This window comes from Nicotiana attenuata, unplaced genomic scaffold (genome assembly GCF_001879085.1).
Source record: "Nicotiana attenuata strain UT unplaced genomic scaffold, NIATTr2, whole genome shotgun sequence".
Taxonomy (NCBI): domain Eukaryota; kingdom Viridiplantae; phylum Streptophyta; class Magnoliopsida; order Solanales; family Solanaceae; genus Nicotiana; species Nicotiana attenuata.
Genome location: NW_017671216.1, coordinates 300,219 through 327,043, shown reverse-complemented (window position 1 = coordinate 327,043; position 26,825 = coordinate 300,219). Strand labels below are relative to the sequence as shown.

Here is a 26,825-nt window from a genome sequence, read left to right as displayed (position 1 = left end):
AAGTCCTTCGTATGCAAGCCCTACTGAAGTACCAAAGGCGAACGACATTAGTACAGCTGTTAAGAATACTCTCCGATGTTGACTTTGTAAACTAATAGGCCGGTAGGTTACTTTTGAATCAAAGTAGCGACGAAAGGGGGAAATAACTAAGTTGGTTAGAGTGCTGGTCTGTCACGCCAGAAGTCGCGAGTTCGAACTCTATATAAAGGGCCTTTCCTTTCAAATGACAACTGCCTCTTCCTGATGCGAGGGACTTGAAACCAAACCTCCCCCCCCCCGAAAATGCCCATTCCTTTCTCGTTGGGGGTCAAAATGCTTGCTGTCCTATTACAGCCAGCTCCCAATGAGAAAAGATTCATTTTTAAGAAGTTCATTTGATGACTTAACAAGTCTCACCACCTTCTTTTGAACTATATCTATTTCTTTTAGCACTCTAGACACACTGACAGGAGCAAAAAAATATAGAAGTCCCGCGGAGCTGATGATCGCGGGTGGAGAATTACTCGATAAATAGAAGACCATGCTACCGTTTTGGGCCAACAAGGTCAAAATCTTCGTCAACGCAAGGAAAGGACATGACAATCAGTCTGAATCCAATCAACACCCACGGAACCCACCTAACGTAAGGAAAAATATGGCACCAACGGATGTGGCCATACCCAGAAAAGAAAATTGGCCTTACTCCAGTTTGTTTGATGAAGTTGAATAGTAAAAAATCTTTGGGCGAAAGGCGAATATGGCTCATCCTTGATTTCATGAAATGCTTCCTTCGCTTCCATGCCAAATTGGAACTCATCTTTCTTTCTCAACATGAGGCTTGTAGACTTGTGACACAACATGAGGGAACGACTTAATGTTTCAGGTTCACAGGAAGATTCTGGATAGAAGTATTCAAACTCTTGGGGTCAAATCAAAGCTGAATTTCTCCACGAGTCTTCATCCCTATTTCAGTTAGGGCAGATGGCCGAAAGGATCAATGCGTTATTAGAGGAGTACCGCTCCGTGGGGCACTTTGTGAGTGCCAACCGGGTGCAGCTGCTGGACGTAGCACAATTCTGCTAAACCTTGCAAAAAAGCTCTTCATGTGCCTGTTCGAGTTAGCGATAGGCCAGCAACCTTTGGCTCTCCACACGGTTGTGGCCGGCTACACGGGAAGGAGCCCCTCTGAGATTGGCAGCAGCAAACTGAGATTGCTAAGGCTTAAACCTTGTCGCTTCACATCAAAAAGGCGAGCGCTTCCTTCTCGCCTCTCGCCTCAGTGAAGCGGACTCTCGTCGTTATTTGTCGCCGCACGCTATTCAAAACACTGCCTAAGAGAGTCTAAGTGTCTAACCTCTGCCGCACCTAATTTCAGGCTTACCACATTTAGGTGGCTGATGTAATCAAGTTAAAGATAAATAAAAGCTTCACACTAATCATGAAGGGAAGCAAAGGCATGTGGACATACACGCCTATAACACATCAGTTAGACATATACTGAAAGTATTCAAGGAGCTTTCTTACCTGCTATTTGAGCTCCGATAAATTTGTAATCACTTTCATGTAAGATTTGCAAATATGAAGATAACTCTAAGTTTAAAACGAATATATCTAACCAATAGTAAGAGGCCACAATTTGGGGTGGGTGAGCGGGTGGGGGGAGGGGGGTGGGGCTACAGATGCAAGGGGCCTATGGCCTGGCTTAATGAGGGTAATAAACAGGGGGTAGTGCTTTTTTTTTCATTTTTTTCAAATGGGAAATATTGAAGTAGTTATAGACTCATTGTTTTTGCTTAAAAAATCTGACATCCTCTCATGCCAGAGACCTGCAGCTGAAATGGCGCGGGCAGTGAATAAATTTAAGGCCGACTTTGGAGGAGAAGTTGTTTCCTTAGAGCGTGTTCAACCTTCTTCAGATCATGTTCCGCATAGGTTCTTTTAGATCATTGTCATCATTTGTTATTTTCATTTATTTATTTATTTATGTTATTATGTTTGTTTCTGCTATGTTGGTGGTATTTTGAATTGGAATTGACTGGTCAGTGCCATTATTGAACACCTTGTGGATAAAGTGGTTCGTTTATTTGTAAAATGCTTATTAAGTTCAAGAGTTGGGCATTCAATGGATTCATTAGATACGAGAACTGGTAGTGGATGTCATGCAAACAAATCTTTGTTGCATAGGTTACTGGAGAGTGGAGATGGTTTTCTGTCTTACTTGATTGTTGTGGCTGTTTCCTGAGAAGTAACAAGGAGAAATTTTGTGACAATAATGCCTGGAAGATGTTTGATGTGCATCTAAGTTGTAATGTCATTGCTTAAAGATATGATGAAAACATGTTCATCCCTGAGTGCTCTAAGTAGGCATAATATATTTTGCACTCTCTTTCTGTGATGGTAAAATCAGGACATAATTGATGTTTCAATCTTATTTCAGATTCCTCCTAGACAGATGAAATCGAATTTCAATTTATCTCCGTGGCCCCATCTTTTCTCACTCCTGTTTGACATTTACACCTGCTTGCAATCTTCCATTTCCACTTTGTGTGGCCCTGCTACACCAGTGGGTTGTTGAGTAGGTAAGGGAGGGGGAAGGGTGATGGTTTATGGTGTGTTATTCAATTTAGCTGGTAACTGAAAGAAGCTGCTTTCCTTTACCAGAATTTGATTGCTCAAAATTCGGTTCAAGTTCTATTACCATCTCTTTGCAATTATTTTTTGTTGCATCTTCTGGCCGTATGTTTGGTTTAATGCCTTAGTTTGATGTGGAAGGTTTTTTGACATGGAAGCTACACTATTTCCCTTGCATCTCAGCGCTTTTCTTTTCTTATTTCCATTTTCTCTTTCTTATAGGTATCCTTTGGCAGAAGCAGGAGATACATTATTTGCTTCCTTTATTGGGACCAAGCAATATAAGTAAGTTTGCACGTTTCTTTCAGTTCAGATGACGTCTGTATTTTTTGTGAGATATGTTCTTTACACTTCTATTTTCTTTTATGCCTTTTTTTGGTTATGAAGGGATGTCATAGCTGATGTGAATATATTTCAAGGTGCCTTATTCCATGAGGATGCTGCTGAAGATATTCATGGACTTGAACCTATGGAGTCTGGTCAGGTGGACACTCAAAGGAGCAACATAGAGAATCACTCTAAACTTTTTGAATCTAAGACTAAGCCAACGAAGCTGACTCCAAAACCTGCTGCACATAGGGTATTAGAACTCTCATTTGCATGTCATTATCGCGTGTCTACATAATATACATATATATATATATATATATATAATAGTGTAATGTATGTAAAATGCATATATACATATATATGCATACATATATGTTTGTATGTATGGTGTCTTCTAGTTTCCAGTTTTCGTTCTTCACTCCTTGAATTTTGGCAGCTATTGTCCTTAGGGTTTCATGGCACGTGCTAAAGGCATACCCGCTCTGGAGCTGTACAGGCTTGCCCAGAAAAAGAAACGCAAACTAGTATTATGTGGCCATTCACTTGGTTGAGCGGTAAGTTTGAGCTTTCTTTAGCCGTGACATTTGCTCTTGTGTCATTGTACCTGTCTCCATTTTTTTTGTTTGGAAAAGTTGATTTAGGTGTTGTCTTTACAGGTAGCAGTCTTAGCAACCCTTGCGATTCTGAGGGTTTTTGCTGCTTCATCGAAAGAGAAAGAAAAAGTTCAGGTGAAGTGTATCACCTTTTCCCAACCACCAGTTGGAAATGCTGCATTGAGAGAGTGAGTTTGAAGTTAATCTTTCTTGTTATTCTTTTTTTAAACATATATTTTCTGACTTTTAACATGATTTATCTCTCCAGGTATGTGAATGGAAAAGGTTGGCAGCATTATTTCAAAACCTACTGCATTCCAGAAGATTTGGTGCCCCGCATCTTATCTCCGGCTTATTTTCATCACTATAATGGACGGTCTCTACCAATACCTTATGATGGTGGAACTTCAGTATCTACGTCAAAATCTACTGAGTTGTCGCTACTGAAGCAGAAAACTGAAAAAGCAAAAGAGAATGAAGGAGAGCAGCTGGTGCTGGGTGTAGGTCCAGTGCAGAATTTCTTTTGGAGGCTTTCGAGGCTTGTGCCTTTGGAGGGTGTTAGAAAGCAGTTGTATAGATACAGAGGAAAGAAAGTTGAACCTCGTGAGACACCTACTACTGATTCTGTTTCAATGCCATCAGTCAATGATATAACTAATACCCCTCAGTCTCTTGAAATTCAAGAAGGTTCTGATGGCATTTCTCTCCGACCATTACCTACGGATGAAGACATTTCCAGTGAAGATAAAATGGGTAAATCTGTAGCGGAAAGTAATACCAATAATGGGGACAAGAAGGGGTGGCGCCGCATGCCGTACTTACCCTCGTATGTACCATTTGGGCAGGTTGATATACCATCTATTTTGCTATTTGGTGCGTTATTTTTTACTAATTATTACATGCCTGACTTATTATGCATACCTTTTTTTTTTACTCCTGATACATGACTTCTATTAACTTATTATTTCTTTTTGGTTTTCTTTTCCTCATTCTTCTGTTCCCTTCTCGTAATCTGTTACTCTGTTTGTTCTAGTTTATGGGGTACTCTTTTCGTTTTGGTCAAATATAAATTCTCTGCTCGTGGAAGGTTTAAACTTGCTATTTGTGTTGGTTGTGGTAATTTAGTGTTGATTTCTTACTTTCTTTTCTCTCTTTTATCTTTTGGATTGTGTGAATCTTCCATTTTCTAAGGTTAGGGAAATAACCATTTTTTAAGGTTAGGGAAATATGGTAGGGTTGCATCAGTCTTGCGTCTCCAAGATATATGCTAATTTGTTAGCATAAGACGCTAAAAAGGTAGATGTTAAGATTTGATGATCTAAGCCTATAAAGTTGGATGTGCAGTAAAGTCTTTGATTTGTAGCTTAAAGTGGTGAACAATGTGGATATGCGGTTAGTGTTATTAAAAGTCTTTGATTTGTCGCTTAATGGTGAACAATGCGAAGCGAGGGCTTATTGCTCCATGGGTAAAGCACATTGCTTTAGAGAAGTGTGCGTTTCAAACAATGACACACAATTTCCAAAAGAGAAGTGGTCGGTTCTTTGAATCTCAATTTTTAGTAGTTTGATTAATTTGACACTACTTTATATTGGATGCTGAAATTAGTTAATTCAATTGCAATATGATTATTATCATACTAAACAGTATTTTTTTTATTTTTTCATAAATGTGCGCTTCACTTCACGCTTTTCGCTACAAGCCCACGTGTCTTGTCGCTTTTTGCGCACTTTGCTCTAGAAAACACTGTGTGTGAGGTCATACAAGATGGATATAACTAGAAATGGTACGGAGGGTGCTAGTAGCAGGCATAGCCGCATAGGGGATACACTGAGGGAAGGTGGTGCATGGTATGATTTGATCATGATCTGCGTAGACCTCTAGTGCTCCAGTTTGTAGGTTTGCGACTCTATGGTGATTGAAGGTGCTAAAAGGGGATTAAAGAGATCTAAAATCAGATATGTTGTCTCAAAAGACTTGCTATCTCTTCGAACTAATGCTGAATTAACTAAGAGTAGTACACAGTAGAAGCAAATGATCCATATAGGCGATACGACTAGTTAGGATTAAGCTCAGTTGTTGTTACTTTTACATTAGGTCCGAGAACGGATAAGTATGATATCTAGAAAACCTCTTTCTAGTTTTAGAGAACCCTTAATTTGCTGTAAACACAATCGACTCACCCGAATTGTAATGAAATAGGCCCTAAATATAGCAGAATGTATGGAGGGATTCTTATTATCGACCCCTACTAGTTTTGAGTTGAGATGTAGTTCTTTCTATCTTACCATATCAGCATAGGCTGGTCTAATGCCAAGTTTATTTCTTGACTTATTTACCTTGTATATGTAACATCTGGTGTGTACTAAATATGCGATTTCAACAGCTTTTTCTCCTGGGAAATTCATCTGTGGAGTTCCTCTCTGGTGCAGAATACTCAAAATTGACATCGGTATGAGTTCTATTTACCTTTCTTTGAGTTTCAAATTTTTGATAGGTTCTTGGGGTTTAAAAAATTCAGTGGATGCCATCTCCTCACATCCTCTTCTTGAAAAGGCGGAAAGGTTTAAAGTCTCTCAAACCAGTTGAAATATGAGTGAAGTCAAACATCAAATGGCAGTGTACTGTCTATTTATACTTCTCCCTCCACAAGCATGAAGCGAAAAACCCCCTCTGCTTAACGTTTCTGTCTGGGCAGTCATGCTGTAAGAAGATATGTTTGATGGCTTTTAGCAGTTTCTCATTTTGGTTGCTTCTTATGGCAAAGACATTTTCAGGTCAGATCTGTACTTGCTGAAGTAAGGGAAAGGTTTCAATCACATTCAATGAAGTCATACAGATCCCGGTTTCAAAGGTAACATGTTATATCATTTGAATTTAAAAGTTGGTGAGAATTATGTGGTCACATTCTGTGGGTGAATTGCATCGTCCACAGCACTCGTAAAGCTCCCTTGCATGATTTCATTTCTTTTATTAAATAATTATCGTGACTTTTCTTGATCAAACTGGAAAATTATATGTAGTCAATTTATTAGAGTTTTTTAAGTAGATGCTTCAAAATAATGGTTGCTAAGTTATTACTTCTTATTGCTTGAACTCCGTGGTATAAGTCTCCGTTGCATTTTACAAACACAAAATGTAGTATATTAAATTTATGTTTTGTAGGAATAATCTAGTGGCTATAGTGTGACATACACACACACACAGAGCAATTAGAATCCATACCCGATTTGTTAAAGAAACCTTTACGATTATCTAAATTAGGTTAATAATAGTAACAAGCTTTTTCAGGTCTTTTCACTACTTCTACATTTAAAGTTCACTGTACGTTGTGGCAGTTTCTCTGCTCATGTATATTTAAAATACTTTCCCTGAACGCTTAAACTCACTTGATACCCCATGTTCACTTGTGGTGGTCCTTGTTTGTCTATTGTTGTCTATGTGATAGTTGTCAGTCATAGTACAAGGGATTAGAATATACTTTGTTTCAGATGAATATACTAGTGGTATTCTCCTTTTGATGATTTCAGATAACATAAACTAGGAAAGTTATGCAATATTAGATAATGAGTTTATTGCAAGAATATCTTTGAGTATCAAGAAAGTCTAATCAATTTTAGTGAAAAAGGCCGCTTTTATATCTTTTCCATCTGTCTTCCTTAGTTGAGGGCGCTGATGAAACAAACTGCTTTAATACAATATGTGCAAACTTGTTGGCAGATATACTCTTCTTGTTTAATTGTATGTTTTAACATGTTGAAGTAAATTTCTTCGGATACCCATTCATCCTTTCTTTTCTAAAACCTTATAAAAATATGTTGTGGTTGGATGTATCTTTTTTTTTCTTTGTTGTTGTATATTTTTGTATTAGTATCTATTTATTTATTTTTCTTTCTAATTAACTTAGTGCAATATGATTTTTGATGGTTACCTTATATCTATTTTTATTTACAGAATCTATGAACTTTGCATGAGTGATGACACAATACCTTTCCTTGGGATTGAACAAATGCAGCAATTCCCACAGTAACAGAAATGGTTAGGCATTTCTGTTGGTGGGACTGTTGATCTAGAGCACATTGTGGAGTCCCCTGTCATCCGTACTGCCACTTCACTTGTTCCACTCGGATGGAGTGGTATTCCTTGTGGGAAGAATACAGATCCTTTGAAAGTTGACATATCTGGTTTTGAGTTACATCTGTGTACACTTGTTGAAGCTCGAGTAAATGGTCGTTGGTATTCCCTTTATCCCGCTATAAAATCCATGATTACACATTTTTTCAAAACTTATTTTGGCCATTTTATTATACTGATTTCCTTCTATAGCTTTTATCTGATTGTTGATTTATGAAGAATTAACTTTTATTTTGTGAAGTAGCTGTTTACCTTTCAATGGATCTTGACACACTGAAGCTAATCCTCTTGGATTAACATATGTTTTTCAATTTATATTTGTGTTCTGGTGCTTTGTGTGAAAGTTTTAAGTGGCTTGTTTTCCTGGCCTTTTGGATCGATTCTCTATATGGAGCGGGTCTTCTAGGAAAAGTTTTTGAGTATAAAGTATAAACAATGTTAAAAGGTGGAGGCGTAGGGCGGGGTATACATAGGATGTTTGCTCTAATCCATGGGATGTATGTCCTATGATTGTTTTTGTATTATTAAGAATTAAGATAGACATAAATGAGAATATATTCAAATATGAAATATTACAGAATGCCCATTAAAATTGTGTAAAATTTAAAAGCTTTAAAAATTTGAGTTGACTCTCTAGGCATAATAATATATGTAAATGATCTTCAAAGTCCCAAATTCTAATTGGGGAACAACATATTATATAGTTATTATCAAATAATTAAAAGAAAATGTTCTGTTATAGGGGCATAAAGTGTTACATATGGTCAGCCCTAGCAGTAAAGCATGCATTGGGCAAACATTACACCTATTGAGGCATTAGTTGCATGAGACTTGAGCCCTATGATCAGTTTGGGGCATTTGTAGGATTCCTTGCCCATGCATGAGTCCTGTGGCAAGTCTCAACTTTTATTATTAAAACATTGTTTAATGCTGAAAATGTGCAATGTTTTATAGTTTCTTTGTCCAAGATTCCTACCTGAAAAGCATACTTGTAGTATCTTAGTGATGAGTTTTATTTTAGAGAATTTGATTTTTTTCTAGGTTAGTTTTCAATGGGAAACTGAAAAATGCATCAGTTTAATACAATAACATAGGTCATCATGGGTTCTATCAGAGAGGGGCATTCATGTGTAATATCATATCTTGTTATGTGTAAGAGCTGTGTAGAAGTTTCCTTTGCCAAGAGCCAAAATGTCTTCTTTACTTCTTGAATATGAATGTAGTAGGGCATTTGTTCTTTGTCGTTCCTGTCCTGTAATTGTTATTAAAACTTGTTCTCTGCAATTGGACTTTATGCCGGAGTGTTTATCATGTTTTCAGTTGATTGAATGATTGTTGAAAATGAGACTTTATCCATTGATCACTTTGGTAGACCATTGGCTCCTACAAGGTCACTCTTGATTGCCAATAAAAAAGATCCAAAGTAACTGGAGGTTCCAATAAGTAACTATTTATACTCTTTAGTAGTTCTCTGTTTGATCATGCTCCTGAATCAGTCGGTTTTCTTCTGGCCTTCCCCAACGACGTGTTAAGTGGATATTATAAGTTGTGATTACCAGAGAAGTTAGTAAGTTATTTTGGTAATAAGAATTGCTTACCTGATGAATGCCTTTAACACTGAGGAGATGACGTTATATGTCAGTTTCAGTGAGATTATATTTATATTTAAACTTAAATTTAGGTGTTCAACCTCCGTGGAGTCTTTTCCTTCGCCCCCAGCTCACTCACCAGATCCTGGAGAACAACCAGAAGTTCAATATATGCGAGTACTAGTTGGAGCTCCATTGAGACGACCCCCTAAGCACCACATGGTGGAGGATATACCTATGTTTTCTTCAACTGATTCATCCTACGTTGATACGAAATTGAAGCAAAATGTGACCAAGATAGAAGAGGGGAATTTCATTCTCCCAGATGGTTTAGATGATTTCGTCATATACTGTACAACTGATTTTTCTACCGTCTGGAAAGAGGTTAATCTAAGAACCCATAGGGTTAGGTTAATTGGCCTTGAGGTATGATTGGTTTTAAATTAGACTTGAGACGATGATTTTTTAGATATCTCTGTAGTTAATACTTGTGAATCATGTAGGGCTCTGGTAAAACCTCTCTTTTAAAGGCAATTCTGGATCGAGGCCGAAGTGCTCGCATTGAGAGTATTGAAAATCATCCGGACAATGATGTTCAAGAGGGAATTGCCTGCGGCTTGTGCTATTCTGATTCAGCTGGAGTTAATCTGCAGGTTCCTTTAACTCGTCTGCTTCATCTCTCTTCTCTTGGTGGTGCTTTGAATATGGAAGATTCATATACCTTCCAAATGTTGTGTTGCTAATTCTTTTTTAAGATCCCGTCATTAGCTTTTTACCTGATTGGGATGTGACTCACTTCCTCCTTCCCAAAAGAGGTGACCCATTTCCTTAAGTGGCAAGTTTTTCTCTCTCCAAAATTCCTAAAACAAATACAACTATGTATTTTTTTTGAATTTGATGGGACATCTTTCAAGTTAACTTCACTATCTTTACATTTCTAAGTGTATTTTAAACTTTACTCTACCGAACTTACTGAATAAATTTATTCTACCATTTTACTCTTGATCAGTGTGCATGTTAAATTAGGTTACATATCTGGGGTCGGAGGAAGTAATTTTGCTGTCAATTGTTCGGAACTGTGAACTCTGTCAAGGGGAACAGATTCGTGCACAAAAGTTAACCCTGATCAATGAAAAATCTGGAGAGACTGTTAGAATAATATAGTAAACCTTTGGCCCCAATAGTGGTAAGCCCAACTCATGATGTTTGTATTACGCGCACGTCACGGTTTCGAAGTCTGCCCCAGACAAAAGCCTAGTGTTCAAGTGTAGAAGGATAGAGGGGCACTTTATTTACCTAGTCTCGAACGGTGCACAAGCCGAACTTCAGGGATTTCTCGGTTACCAAAAACACAAAACAATAGTAATAATAAACCTTTGAGAAAAGAGAGGATGATCTTAGTCCTTCTAAAAAAAGAGAAGAAAATCCAAGTTTATGAGAAGTGTTGGTGTAACTTTGAGTTGAGTTCTTTTTTAGGAGAAACATTTCTCTCAGTCTATTTATGTATGCTCACCGTTCCTGTCATATGAAACTTCGATTTTGCATTTTTTTCCCTCACTTGCAAGTTATATCTTGGGTGCCATTTTACTGGAAAAACATACATGGTGAAACAGAAGACATCATACATCTTCCCATATTCGAAGCAGGCATCTTATTGCAGCAAGGTTTTGGAGAAGGGGGAAGAGAGCAATCTTTCTTAGATGTTTTGGCTAAATTTTCTTAGCAAGTGTCTTGAATGGAAGTTCGTTAAGAACTGCTTAAAATTGTCACTTCTCACTTTGTCTTTCTCCATGGATGGTCATGTACTCATTTGGTAGCTTTATTTATCATTGCTTGGATTTATTTGGTTTTTTTAAGTGCTCAAAATTGACCCTCTATTTTGTTTTATAGAATCTGACCATGGAGGAAACACATTTCAGGGATGAACTATGGAAAGGAATTCGCGATCTCAGTAAGAAAACTGATTTTGTTATACTTGTGCATAATCTATCTCATAGAATTCCTCGCTACAACGACTCAAATGCTTCACAGCCACAACCTGCCATATCCCTTCTCCTAAACGAGGCAAAATCTCTTGGAATACCTTGGGTACTTGCCATAACAAACAAGTTTTCTGTTAGCGCACACCAGCAAAAGGCAGCTATTAGTGCTGCTCTGAAGGCATATCAAGCATCTCCTAGCACAACAGAGGTTATAAACTCATTTCCTTATGTTATGCCCAGTGCCGCTGGTGTTCCTCAATCTTGGTATACAGAAGGGAAAGATCACGAGGGAATGAATGGTGCCCAAAAGCTAATTTTTGCTCCACTTGAACTTGTCCGGAGACCTTTCCAGAAGAAAGCATCTATTCTCCCCGTTGATGGTTTATCTGCTTTGTGTGAGCTTGTCCATCGCGTACTTAGGAGCCATGAAGAAGCTGCTTTGCAGGTAAGGAGTTGAAGTGGAAAATAGATTTTCTTAACCCCCCCTCGGTTCATGACACAAATGTGGTGGTTTTGTTGTGTCTAGGAGTTTGCCAGAGATAGGCTTTTTGTGGAATTGGCTCGGGAGAGAGCAGTTGCTGCAGGTGCACTTCAAGATTCTCAGGCAAAGGCCAATTCTCTGAATGCTGCGGCAGTTGGTGCTTCACTTGGTGCTGGTTTGGGCCTTGTATTAGCTGCTGTCATGGGTGCAGCGTCTGCTTTGAGGAAGCCATAAATTTTTTACCTTAGTCGATCTTGTATATATAGGCATTTTTTCAATTTTATGACTGTACAAAATATACATATGATGATTTCAGTGAATTCTTTGTCTATATTTCTTGGGCCTCTGTGGTTGTCTGTCAGCAGAGAATGAAAGATTTAAATTTGGACTAGTGCGACGATATCCTTGTAATTTTGTGGGACTCTGGTTTTCTAGAACACCGATAGCCAGTTATGTACTTATTGTCCATCAACGTAATTTGCCAGATGCATTAGCCTCAATATTCAAAATCTTCATTGGTAATTGTAAGCAACAATGAACAGCATCGGCTCAGTCCACAACCAACCTGGTCCAACCCAGTAAAGTGTAGTTTGGTAGGATGTATTTGGGAAAAATAATACATGTATTAGCTTTGGTTTTATTAATCCTTTGTTTGGTAGTGTTTTTCAATCTATGTATACATGTATTAGTTATACTCCCTATTCAGTACTATTTTTATACATAGCCAACCATGAATTTTAATATATGGATAAGCATGTATAAAGACAGAACTGACCACCTAAAACCGTTTCCAAGCCGTCAGAGGGTATTTTTGTAAGCAAGTATTTTTTTTAAACAATTGTACAATGCATATTATTTTTAATACATCAAATCAACAGTCGATAAGAATTAATGTCAACATAATTAATCCTAACATTACTAATACACCATAATTAATCCTAACATTACTAATACACCATAATTAATCCTAACATTACTAATACACCTTATTCAAAACTATTCTTATACATCTTACCAAACAACCCCTAAAGGTTGGCCTGGAAACGACTCCCCCCAACAATGGGCCTGAGCTGGCTAGCCCCTTAGAGGGGGACAAGGCAACATTTGGCGTCCTCTTGCTCAGCCCTTTCTTTAGAGGAGAGTTGCACAAATTAGGGGTGCTTATCGGGCGGATTTGGCGGAAATTTATATTAACGGTTTGACTTATCGGTTATCGATTTATAAATGTAGTAGTCCGCTAGCTATCCAATTATATATCGGGCGAATTACTATCTGATTAGCGATTATCGGGCAGTTTATCGGCTAAATTATATGAACAATAAAAAAAGAAGTTGAGAATTAGAATAAGGGAAAATTATTAGTAAAGCATTGCATCTGCTCAGTGGTCGCCTCTCTCTAGTCGAGCATTTATATAATCCAGTTGGTTTTAGAAATATTGCTAATAACAAATTTATGTACAGAGAGATATAAGCTTCTCAACCTCAGCAGACACTTCTTGTAAAATAAACCTCTTTTTTTCTCTCTTAGATGGCAATGATGATCAACTTCTTTTGTTGATCATATAGTTCAAGATGGTGGCTTAAGCATATGCACTCTACATCAATTACTTACCAGATCTTGATAGCAAAAAAAATAAAAAATGATGCACAATGGCATCACAATATACGTATCTTGTTCTATGAAGGCTTAGGCTAAATCACCACCACTCTGTTGCCACAAAATTGATGATATCGGTAGACTGATTAAGCAGAATAATCATTTCTTTTGTGATATTCAAGGTGCACTCCAGCATGACTTAAATATTACTTTATATACATAGGGGTAAAAAGTATAAGTATAAAAATTCTTAATGGGTTAATGTTTATCCAATAAGAAAATTGAGTAATCCGTTCCCAAACCGTTAAGTCGTTAATTATAAAATTTCAATCCATTGAACAATCATTACCCTGATAACCCCATACCAATAAGCCAATAAGCAGTTTTTGCGGTTCGGTTATGGTTAAGGTTTGATTTTGAACAACCCTAGCACAAATACGATGATTATGATTAATGTGCCACTATTTAAGTTTTGACGCTGTTTAAATAAATTGGGCACATTTAGTTGTGTGTGTGAAAATTTCACCAACACATTTTTGCTTCAAAATTGATACAAATTGCTCCACATAAACTTAAAATCACCCCAAGTTTGATATTCAACCTTCTAATACCAATCCCAACAATTCTCAATAATAAGTTAAGTTCAAACCTTCGAAAATCAGTAGACCCACTTTGCCTTCTTCGACAAGTACTTGACAAACTCAACAAAACCCAATATATCTCATACTTTTTATATTTTTGTTGTGTGATCATAGTTTTTCAGAAGGAGGAAGGAAGAGAAAAAGAGAAGTTCTGAAGGTGTATCTATATTTATAAAACTTTTAAAAATAGGTCCACAAGTTAAACGGGTGTTAGATGGAAGGACATAAATGAGATGGACCCCTGCCCTCATGTAGACCTGACCTCAGCCAACCCACGAGCCTTTAGCCTAGCTATCTTAGCATCCTTGGCTTCACTTTCCTGAACAAGAGCCCTGACTTTACTGTTGATAGGAGTCTTCTTGGATGAACCAAGTTCATTTGGGATGGCTTCGACTAAGTAGTCACAAGCAAGAAGAGTGTTAATGCCAAAGTAGTCCTTGCTTGAGGCCATTTCCCATATCTTCAGAGGCACATTGCACCTATCCAGAACTGTAGTCAGAATAAAGCCATATGGGGTAGCATGAGCCTTGGTGCCATTTATGATCCTGTCCAGTAGCTTGATGATGAATGCAGGCCAATTGATTTGCTTTCCACTTTCAAGGCACTCCATTAGAACTAAGTCCATATAATTTGCAATATGCCTTCTCTCCTGCCTTGGCAGTAGGCACTTGTTGACAAACTCAAAAAGGACTTTGTGTTGTGGCTTCATTTCACTCTTGTGCACAAACTTGGCCTCATTCACTCCTTTAACATCACAGAAGTTCCTAGTGATTGTAAGGGCAGATGGAAGAGAATCCATACTTGGCCATCTCTGTCTGGTGTAATCATCATATCCCTCAGCAGGGATGTCTAGAATTTCTCCCAGTTTCTCTGCATCAAATGTCACTTAAACTCCTTTGACTTTGCTAGTAACCCTGCCCTCTTTGACTTCAGCATTTGCCATGAATTCAATAATTTCATTTCTGGCCAATCTCCCATCCATCTAAAGGACCATGTCCTTCCAGCCCTGAACAGCCAACGTGTCAACCAAACGAACCATTCCTGGTTCCATCAAATCTTTCAGCAATCTTCCCTTCAAAATTTTTCTTTTGCCAAACATGGTAAGCTTGTCTTGTTCATCATCAGACTCATCATCTTCTTCTTCACCACTCCATTCCTTATCTTCAGAAATTCGAACTTGTTTAAATTTCACTACAGACCTTGTCCTCTTGGCTAATGAAGGTTCAGCGGCCTCAGATACAGAGGAAGACTTCTTGGGCTTTTTGGGCTTGGGGGTCTGAACCTCCACTGTTGTAACTTTCTCCTGATGGACCTGTTCCATCTCCTCAACTTCAACAGCTTCTGAGGACTCTGCAACCTTCCCTTTTCCTTTATCCATCCTTTTCTTCTTACTTTCAGCTAAGGCCTTTTATAGATCAAACTCACTCTGTTTCACCCTGCTTCTTGTGGCTCTTCCCTTTGGCAAAAGAGTTTCAGTAGGTGTTGGGGAGGAAGCCTTTCTTTTCTTGGAAGGTTTAGGAGCACTGGGGGCTTTTGGTGTGGATGTTCTCCTTTTCTTTGGATCGTAACTGGCACCTACCTTTTTCAAAAGGTCTGCTAGGGTCTCTTCAACTGATGAACCAGGTTCATCTCCATGTGAACTTAGATTAACTAACCCTTCAGCAGCTTCACCAGAACCACTTCCCCCTAACTTCTTGCCACTTTCTTCAATATTTTCTTGTACCACCCTACAAATAGCAGGTACAGACAAATCAGCAGTGGGTGAATGATCAACCACTCCTTTCCCTTTTCCCCTCTCTTCACCACAGTCACCCTCTCTCTCTTTTTCTTTTTCAGATTTCTTTTTACCTCCACTCCTTCTTACCTCAGGTAATTCCACATCCCTGATAGGCCCAACCAGAACAAACCTAGTTTCTAAATTCTCAGTGAAAGAAGAACTTACCTTAGAATGGGATTCTTGAGCCTTCTCAGAGTCAGATGACCTAGGTCCTTCCCCCTCACTAGCAGACTTGTACGACTCAGAATCAGAGTTAGACTCAGAGTCTTGGACCTGTCTTGCCTTTAATTTCTCATTTAATTTCTTTGAAAGAGCCCCAGAAGCTACTGTTTTTCGAACACGCATTTTTACCTTTCTCAGCCTGGGTTTGGGAGTTGTGCTAGGTGGAGGAGGGGTAGTAGAATCAGAGGGAGTGGGCTATGGAGGAGTACCATGGTTGTCTTGTGGGTTTGTCATTATCGCTGATTTCTTGAGAGAATTGGTGAGTTTGAACTTTGGAGAGGAAAGCAATTGAAAGTGAAAAGGGGTTTTTGACGGTTTAGTATTATGAAGATGGCAGGAGATAATGATGCGTATTTAAAGAGAAATACACATTTAATGTATAACGACAGCTTTAGCAGTGGTCAACTAGAGGTCTAATCAACCTGAAATTTCAGGTTTGAATGAATGGTTAAGCTTCCCTCGATTTTAGGCAAATTTTGTGGTTTAGAGTTCTAATGCGGACGGAACTAGTTCAAAACAAACGGATAAAATTTTCTAAGGAGTTTGAAAAATTGTAAGACTTCTGCTCATGATTTAAATATTATATTTTTAATTGTGCAGAGTATAGAAAACATACCTTAGCATTCAGATGAACCAATACTGATGAACCAGGTTCTTCATTTAGAATTCTCTTGACCATGCCTCAATTTACCATAATAGAGAAAATTTTGTAAGAGATCAGTGAGTCATATTAGCACATGTCACAGGAGTATACTAATTACAGTATGGAGCTGAGTAAAAATTAATCTAGATATTTACACAAGTTCAGATTTCCTAGCAAAAAAAATTTTTTTTTTTCATTGTGCATTCTGAGCTGGTCCGATGAGGTGATTTTAATCATCCCTAATTCCAACTTGTTCCTTTCAAAGTTTTCTCTACTCAGTGCTTTGGTAAAGATGTCAGCAATTTGTTTATCAGTAGCACAAAACTCTATGGTAATCAATCCTTTCTCATAGTTATCTCTTAAGAAGTGGTGTCTAACATCTATGTGCTTAGTCCTCTTATGATGAACAGGGTTCTTTGTCATTCTTATAGCACTAGTGTTATCACAGAAGATAGGAATGCAACCAACTTCAATGCCAAAATCTATCAGCTGTTGTTTGATCCATAGCAGTTGAGCACAACAAGAGGCAGCAACAACATATTCAGCCTCAGCAGTGGATAAGGCCACTGAATTTTGCTTTTTAGTGGCCCATGATACAAGACATGAACCAAGAAAATGAGCCATACCTGAGGTGCTGTTCCTATCCACAAGGAAACCTGCATAATCAGCATCAGCATACCCTACTAGATTGAAATTACTACCTTTAGGGTACCAAAGACACAGATCAGTAGTGCCTTTCAAATATCTCAGTATCCTTTTGACAACAGTCAAGTGAGATTCCTTTGGATTAGCCTGAAAACGAGCACAAAGCCCTACACTAAAAACTATGTCAGGTCTGCTGGCAGTAAGATACAAAAGTGAACCAATCATACCCCTATACAACTTCTGATCAACAGATGAACCAGGTTCATCTATGTCTAATTTAGTGGCAGTTGCAGTGGGGGTGTCTCTTTCCTTTGATTCATCCATTGAAACTTTTTGATCAACTCTTTTATATATATTTCTGCTGATGGATCATGGTTCCATTTGGGTTTTGTTTGATCTGTAAGCCTAAGAAAAAGTTAAGCTCACCCATCATACTCATTTCAAACTCACTCCCCATTAATTTGGCAAAATCTTTACTTAGTTTGTCAGTGGTTGCCCCAAAAATTATGTCATCAACATATATTTGTACCACAAGAAGATCCTTACCTTTTTCCCTCAGGAATAGAGTATTGCCAATTTTACCTCTTTTGTAGCCATGTTCAAGCAGGAATTTGGACAATCGTTCATACCATGCTCTAGGAGCCTGCTTGAGTCCATAGAGAGCCTTGTCTAATTTGTACACATGTTCAGGACATTCCTTGCTCTCAAACCCTGGAGGTTGTTTAACAAACACTTCTTATTTTAGATAGCCATTCAGGAAGGCACTTTTGACATTCATCTGATGAAGAGTGAATTCCATGTGTGCTGCAAAGGCTATGAGGAGTCTTATTGCCTCTAGTCTTGCAACAGGAGCAAAGGTCTCATCATAGTCTATACCCTCCTCTTGGCTATAACCCTGGACCATCAGTCTTGCCTTGTTCCTTATAACTGTTCCATCTTCATCAAGCTTGTTTCTGAAGACCCATTTAGTGCCAATTACTGATCTGTCCTTGGGTCTTGGAACTAGGTGCCAAACTTGACTTCTCTCAAACTGATTGAGTTCATCTTGCATTGTATTTACCCAATCTGCATCCTGCAAAGCCTCAACAACATTTTTAGGTTCAATAAGAGATAGGAAAGCATCAAAAGCACACAGATTCTTTAATTGTGATCTAGTTTTAACTCCAGAGGTTGGATCAGTGATTATGTTCTCAATGGGATGAGAACTTTGATACCTGTGAGGTTTCACAACCAACTGATTTATGCTTGATGTTTCTCCCATGTTCTGTTGCTGAGGAACAGGATCATGAACAGGTTCCTTTAGGGGATTGGTTTCAGTTCCTCTTTGTTTAGTTCCCCCTGTCATGTTGCCCTTGATGGAAGAACCTGTTCCATCACCTGTTCCTTCTTTTGGTGCAACTTTAGCTTGAGCTGAGACTTCACTCAAATCTTTTACCAGCCCAATAGCTTCATCTTCATGTTCCTGTCTCTCAGAAAGAATGTTAGTTTCATCAAAAACTACATGCACACTTTCTTCTACACACAAAGTTCTTGTATTGAACACTTTATAAGCCTTGCTATGTGAAGAATATACCAATAATACTCCCTCATCACTTCTGGGATCAAACTTACCTAGGGAGTCCTTTCCATTATTGTGCACAAAGCACTTGCATCCAAATGCCGTCAGATGGGATATATTTGGTTTTCTCCCTTTAAGTAACTCATAGGGAGTCTTCTCTACAAGAGGTCTAGTCATGCATCTATTAATGATATAACATGCAATATTTACAGCCTCTGCCCAGAAGTTATGGGGCAGTTTACTAGAAAGAAGCATAGTCCTAGCCATATCTTCAAGAGTCCTATTCTTTCTTTCAACTACTCCATTTTGTTAAGGAGTCCTAGGGGCAGAAAAATTATGATCTATACCATGCTCATCGCAAAATTCAGCAAACTTAGCATTTTCAAATTCAGTTCCGTGATCAGAACCGATTGATGCAATTTGATTACCTAGTTGTTTCTGAGTTTTTCTAACAAAGGTAGTAAACATGTCAAATGCTTCATCCTTATATGTTAAAAATAGTACCCAGGTAAACCTACAATAATCATCAACAAGTACCATCACATATTTCTTACCACCTCTGCTCAATGTTCTCATTGGATCACAGAGATCCATATGAACCAGTTCCATCGTCCTGGTTGTGCTTACCATTTTCTTGCTTTTAAAGGATGATCTTACCTGCTTCCCCCTTGCACAGGCCTTACAAACTTTGTCTTCCTTGAACTTGATGTTAGGTAACCCTATCACCTGGTCCTTGGAGACTAATTTGTTGAGTTGATTCAGACTTGCATGACCAAGTCTTTTGTGCCACAGGAGGGGATCATTGTTCAACACACTCAAGCAAGTGAGTTCATTTTCAGAAAGAGTGGACAAATCTACAATGTAAATATAGTTAACTCTTTTTCCTTGCAAAACAATCTTGTCAGTGATAAGATTAATCACAAAGCATTTGGTAGAGGTAAATGCTACAAGGTTACCTCTATCACATAGTTGTGCTACACTTATTAGGCTATATTTCAAGCCATCTATCAAGTAGACATTCTCAATGGAATGTGAGTCTGTCTTACCTACCTTTCCAACCCCAATAATCTCACCTTTCTTCCCATTTCCAAAAGGAGACATTACCTCCTTGTAAGTCCTCAAGTGAAAGGAACTGGTTCTTGCTTCCAGTCATATGTTTTGAGCAGCCACTATCCATGTACCATATTTGGCTACTTCCCTTCACTTGGGCCTCTAGTTCATTATCTGATTCTTTGATGGCCATAAGTGTTTGTTCATCTCCAGATTCATCTTCTAAATCTTCATCTGATGTCTCTCCCCAAGCAGCAATCATAGCCTTGGTTGATCCTTTGTTCCTTCTGGGTTTAACCTGTTCCTTCTTTCTGTTCCTTCGTTCAGCCCTTTCCTTCTTCCATTCAATTTCCCACTGGGGATAGTTCTTGATCATGAAATCAGTCTTGCCACATTTGTAGCAACCCTCGTGGGTCTGTTTCTCAGGAGTTCTTGGTTTGTTGAAGGTCGTACCTCTTGAAGAACCCTTTCCTCTCATCAGGTACTTTTTGAAATCCCTTGTGATCATGGCCACTTCATCATCTTCTAGATCTTCACCTTCAGCTATTCTGAGAGCCAGACTCCTTTCCTTCTTGGGTGCATCCATTTTCATGGTTTGCCTTCTCAGTTCATAGGCAGTGAGATTTCCAATTAGTTCATCCAACTTGAGAGTAGCAATGTTGTTTGATTCCTGAATAGCAGTGATTTTGCTTTCCCAAGTTACTGGTAAGACCCTTGTCAAGATTTTCTAAACCTTGTCTTCTTCAAGGATAATTCTCCCAAGAGATTTAAGTTCATTTGTTAGGGTTGTGAACCTTGTGTACATCTCCTGGATAGTTTCTCCTTCCTTTATGGTGAAATTCTCATATTGAGAATATAGTAGTGTTCCTCTTGATCTCTTTACTTGAGGAGTTCCTTCATGAGCCACTTGTAAAGTGTTCCATATCTCCTTAGCAGTGGTGCAGCTTTGAATCCTGCTGTACTCGTCTGGACCTAGTCCACACACAAGCCATTTCTTGGCCTTGGCATTCTTTTCCTATTTCTTCAAATCTTCACCAGTGCAGTCAGCTCTTGTCATTGGCACGTCCACTCCTTCAGCATTCTTCTTTGTAGTAGCCAGGGGACCATCAGTGACTATGTCCCAGAGTTCATAGTCTTCTCCTATGATGTGATCTCTCATCCTCTTCTTCCACCAAGAATAGTACTGACCATTAAAGAGCGGGGGCCTAGCAGTGGATTGCCCTTCCCAGTTTCCAGGTGGTGCACTCATCTTGATCTTTTTCTAAGGTGTTAGCCTCTTCAAGGATAACCTGCTCTGATACCAATTGATGTTTTATAATTCAATACCACACAAGAGGGGGAGGTGATTTGTGTGGCACCCAATTTTCGCTTAACTGAACTATAGAAGGACCTGGTTCTTCTATGTGTTCCAACTACTACTGTTTGCGGAATAAAAAGTAAAGAAAATAAAGAACACATAGATTTTTACGTGGAAAACACCTGGCTCAAAAGGTAAAAAAAACCACGACCTACTACTCAGTAGGATTTTCCCAAACTTCCACTAAAATCACTGAGCCAAAACAACATTTACAAAATTCTTTGTAAACCTAAGGATTAACTCTAATCCCATTGTGGCACACAGCCTCAACTGTTGCGACAACTTCAAGTTAACTCTAACTTGAACACTCTAGGTACCTAATACAATTACTTTTATAAAAGCTAAAAGGTACAATGTAAAATCACCTACTACAATTGAACTAGAATAAAAGATAGACACTTGGAACTGGTTCTTCTATCTTGTTCAAGTAGCTTCAGGATTGCACGCTTGAATCACACATAAATTGCTTGCAAAATCGCCTTGCTCTTTTGCTCTCAATTTAAGTTTAACTTCTGCTTATGTGCATTACCTGTAAAAGAGAACAACACTGATATTTAATGGGTTAGTAATTAGAGATTAACTAGGATACAGATTCTACTATTCTATCGTAAAAGAGTTCTAGTTGATCTCATACTCTAACACTATCCTCTTCTTAAACTGTGTTCTCTTCATGTAAGGAGTCTTTCTCTCCTTATCCAGTATGCAACCTTTTCGATCAGATCAGGAGATATTACTTCTGATAAGTTAGATTTATCTCCTTCACGTGCATCTCACATGTTTGGGTCGATCATGACTGTGTTTCACAAGATGAACCTGGTCCATGTCTAAGTTCTTTTGTCAGTCACGAGCCGTCTTCCGGTCAAGGGCTTCTTGAATTCGTTGTTGTGCCACTTTCGGGTCATGTGAAATCACAACGGTGGGACAGACAGAAGATCCCTTCGGAAGACCTACATATTGTTGTAAGAAGTCAAAAATTATCTCTTGTATAGTGATAAAAGTTAAGAAAGGAAAGGGGAAGATTTTTCTCACCATGGTTCTTGCCTTTCTAGTTGAACCTGATTGAAATTTCCTTCCACATACGGGAATCCAGTGTGGAAGTATCTAGAATTTTCTGAACCATTGAGTTAGATTCTTAACTGCAGGAGGAACCCAACTGGTGGCTGAAATAAAAAGAAAGAATGTTTAGTAAAGAGGGGAAATTCCTTTAACACGGTAAAAGAAGGATATTAAGAAAGCTTACGGGTGTAGTTCCAAGATTCGGGAATGGAGATGCTGACGGCGGTAAAATATCCCCAAGAGCGACAATAACAAACCTCTCCATCCAACCACGAACGTTATCGTCATCAACACTAGTAACGATGGCATGGTAACCACGTTTGCTGAGTTTGATCACGCCTCCACGATTTAGGGGCATAGAGGTTGATCATATGAGCAAGAGTAAGGTTTTCCTGAGTCCGGGAACACAGGAATCGAAGGCAAGCCACAGTGTCATAATGTTGGTCCTACTTGAGCTAAACAAACTCGGTAGTTCCGGCAAAAGTCCAAGATGATTAAGTCTATTTCCTTGCCATGTCTTAAAGTAAAAGGGTACGTGTAAACGTAAATGTACCCCGGTCTGCTGAATGTAATACTCTCCACTTTACTCGGGGCTAAAACCATAATGTTTTTCCAGTCACATTCCTCTTTTACAACAGGAATACTGGCTGGGTGAATAGAAGAGGGATATTCACCAACACCTCTGTTTCTGTCGTTATCATGTTCAGAAGGTGTCTTTTGAACATGGAGATCCTTTTTGCAATACAACTGAGAAGGGATGATCGTGTTAGTAGAGGGAGGTCCGGCATCAGGTTTTTTAGATTGTTCTTTTTGGATGGGTCACCGCAGATGCAAGTTCATGTGTAATCGAAAGATGAAATAGCCAAAACATGGTGATGGAAAGTATGAATTTGTAAGTTTTTACTGAGAAAATGGGAATTGCAGAAAAGTTTTAGGAAGACTCAGAGAAGAAAGTTTGTAAAAGTTAAAGATGAAAGTGGTGAAAAAGGGAGAAGTTTATAGGCGGCACAATGCAAGGCCATCATTACCTAGGTAACTGGCGAAAATACTTGTCGAATTGAAGGTTAACACGTGTTCGGCTCGTTAAATGCAAAGAGACGTGCGTCTTTTCAAGTGTCAGAAATCGTTCAAGAACTTTCCTGCCAAGAAAAAAAGTCTTATCTACTTCCCGGTCACATCAAGTTGAGTCACCGAAAAGTAGGGGGACTATCTGTAAAGCGTAAAATTTACAAATGACAGGTGGATGTTCATTAAGTGAACACGTGGCAGTAAAGACATGTAAGAGATGAGTGAGCAAATAGCAGATACTGGATAAAAGCATGTGACTAGTATTGTATGAGCTCCGAAGATACCAAGACTAGAGAGAATAATTTAAAATCAAGATACCAGTTGAAGAGGGCAGCATTCAAGGAGCAGGCGTTATAGAGAATCATAGCATTTACTTTCAACGATTATGCAGCTAACAAGAGGGATCTTTATTCACCTTATAAAGGAGCTTGATTCGGCTCCTATCTCCCCTAATTTGGCTATAAACAACGAAATTTGTACTCATTGAAGGACACAAAATACTTTTATAAAAAAAATGCTAATATTACTATTTCATTCTGCTAAACATCATTTTCTCGGATCAAGTTAATTCACGTGTCTATAAACCAGTTAGAAATTCAACTATATCGTGTTACGGGTAAACACTGGTCTTGGGCTAAATCGACACGCTTGACAGTGGTAAAGTCATTGTCTGCAATGAAGGAAAAGAACTTTACGAATTTTGTCAAAACTCAATCGTTTCTCAAATATTTATTCTGTTGCCTCGTAAAGATACAATTATACCTTGTTGGGGCTATTGCGTACTGCACCCCTTAGTTGCAAGACTGCAAGTAACACAGCAATGAACTAAACGTAACACGACATGCACCCTTGAGAAACTGCCCAGCTTAAATTCAGGGCAGGATAAGTGTCTAAAAAGGTAAAGAGACTAAAGATCCACATAATAATAATCGTAAAATACTATCTGGAACAGCACGATGCGTTTTGCTTTGACATGTCGGTTCCATTGGCAAGGCTAACCCGATTGACTGATAATTCTGCCTTGTATGAATCAGAATTGAGAACTTTCCGGCTCAAATTTTTGTATATCTCGCGGATGACAATTTCAAAGGCTGTTTTGACATTAGTAGAGTCCAGAGCAGATGTTTCAATAAAGAATAATCCTTCCTCTTCTGCAAGGTTTTTTCCTTCCTCTATACTCACATCTCTGATGTTCTCCAGATCACACTTGTTTCCAACAAGCATCCTTGCAACTGTTGTATCACAGTGGGCTGCATTATCATTTAAGCAATAGGTTAATAACTATATACTCACACGAATATTGAAATAACAGAAGGGGGAAAGTAAAACAACTCCAAAATGGTTCTAAGTTGAGAGAAATAAAATTTGATCTATGAATCAGCAGGAAGAATACTAGAGAATTTATTAAAACTTGTCAGTTCCTGTTAGTAGAATCCTACAATGGATGTGCAGAGCTGCAGTGCTCGAGAAGATCCACATAGATTCAGATTATCGAATGGATAAGACAAATTGTCTAATGGTGGGATGATGCAGAAATTTTAGGTTACTTATGTGAAGCCTGGTGAACAACTGAAATCAAATCATACAGATCAAATATTCGTCATGCTACCTATGGGCTATCTCAATCTGCATTTCTTTGAAAATTAGCTCATAACATGTTAGAGTTTCAGATTTTAGACACAACAACTCCTCAATTCCAGCTAGTTGGGGTCGACTGTATGAAAATCAGACAAGTCCAAGACTTCCAGCAGAACTATCTTGGTTGCACAACTGCAAGTGGAAGATGAGCTAGAAAATGACGTGATTTCAAAGCAATGATCCTTAATGCCTCAACTATGCCGAAATTCAAACACATATTTAGGTTTCTTCTCTTGACACATAAGTAAGCACAGGTTGGACTTCATACAAGGAAGACTGGGATGTGACTCTTCATTCACCATAATCCAAAAATTGTATGTACGTCTTATAGTTATTCTCAAATCTAACAGGCTACTCACAATAGCTGTACCAGTAAATAATCTATATAGCAGTCCATAGCTGGCCGGTTATTACATTTTTCACAATCATATGTAGACAAATAATTTGCCTTGATACAATGTAGTCAAAAGTGCTTTTACCGTCACCAATCTTGATGACAGCTCACTTTGAAACAGAACACACAAAATGAAACTTGCAACATGACGAGCTTCAAACAGGTTTAGAAACAAAGTAACACATGCTCATACACATAAAATGCGCAGGAGTAAAATTATCAGCAAAATTGGTACTTTTTGAAAAAAAAAAAATAATCCAGCAGAATTGATACTCTTACAGCTAGCTTATAGATATGAACCTTATGCAATAGTAAACAAACAACTGCTACACCCAGAATCAGACATCATTAGTTTTCTATTTCCATGTGTAAACTGTTGAGTAAACAATTTAGTAAATCAAGAGTGCATTTTTCCAGAGACAATACCCTTTTTCTGGTAACTGGGGAATTCCATTAGTTGTTCCCAAGTAAATGTAGTTGCTAATTTAAACCACATTTGCAGCATCGAATCGCAACTTATAACATCAATAAAGATGAAGTACACCCAAAAATTGATGAGAAGTAGGCACAACACAAGTTAATTGATGTCAAAATGAACAAATCAGCATTTACCAAAAAGGGAATAAAATGCACAGTATCAACTATTCCAGCTAATAAATCAAAACAATGGATCCAGATCAAAACAAAATCATTGCAAATCCAAGTCCAAAAAGAAATCCGCAACTTTAGATGCTTGCCAAATAAAATCCAAGGAAAAGGGGGCTTACTGTTGAGTTCATCAAGCCAACATTTGATATTCTCAAAAGTGGTCTTTCTGCTAATATCATAAACAATGAGAGCCCCAACAGCACCTCTATAATAAGCAGAAGTGACTGCCCGAAAACGTTCTTGACCAGCTGTGTCCCAAACTTGGGCCTTAATTTCCTTGCCATCAATTTCCACTACTTGGGTTTGGAACTCAACTCCAATGGTGGCCTTAGAGTTGTGGTCAAACTCATCACGGGCAAAACGCGACAGCAAGTTGGATTTGCCAACAGCAGAGTCCCCTATAACCACAATCTTGAAAAGGTACTCTTCTCCTACTTCTTCTTCCGCCATTTTGTCTGTTGGAACACTAGTGATGCACGTTAATGATAGGACTAGAGTGGGGAGTACTTAACTTATACTAGGAGGTACTAGCGTGAAATGTCAAGAAGTATTATAGTGAGAGATGTGGCATAAATAAAGGGCCTATATTATAAAGGAGGGTTATGGCACTATGGATTGACCTAAGAAGGAATGTAAAAGGAAATTACTCCTCCGTTTCAAAAAAATATTCCTTTCTAAATTTGGTAATAATTTAGCTTAAATTTATAATTCTACAGAGAAGCTTTTATAACCACATAAATACTTTGGCCCCTTTTTGACTTGTTTATGACCATAAATTTCAAAAAATTTTATTTTTTCTTAAACTCCGTGCCCAG

General features: G+C 38.3%; 1 protein-coding gene and 1 pseudogene across 1 annotated transcript; one reads left to right on the top strand and one right to left on the bottom strand.

Annotated features, from left to right (window-relative positions):
* Positions 1-1,758: 1,758 nt before the first annotated feature.
* On the top strand, positions 1,759-12,109 carry LOC109206756 (annotated as a pseudogene).
* Positions 12,110-24,028: 11,919 nt separating this feature from the next.
* LOC109206755 (ras-related protein RABA5b-like) lies at positions 24,029-26,587 on the bottom strand. The gene is made up of 2 exons (XM_019369612.1): positions 26,130-26,587; positions 24,029-24,580 (listed from the first exon to the last, which is right to left on the bottom strand). The coding sequence occupies exons 1-2, from the start codon at positions 26,458-26,460 to the stop codon at positions 24,270-24,272; spliced, it is 642 nt and encodes a 213-aa protein (XP_019225157.1). The 5' UTR covers positions 26,461-26,587; the 3' UTR covers positions 24,029-24,269.
* Positions 26,588-26,825: the final 238 nt, after the last annotated feature.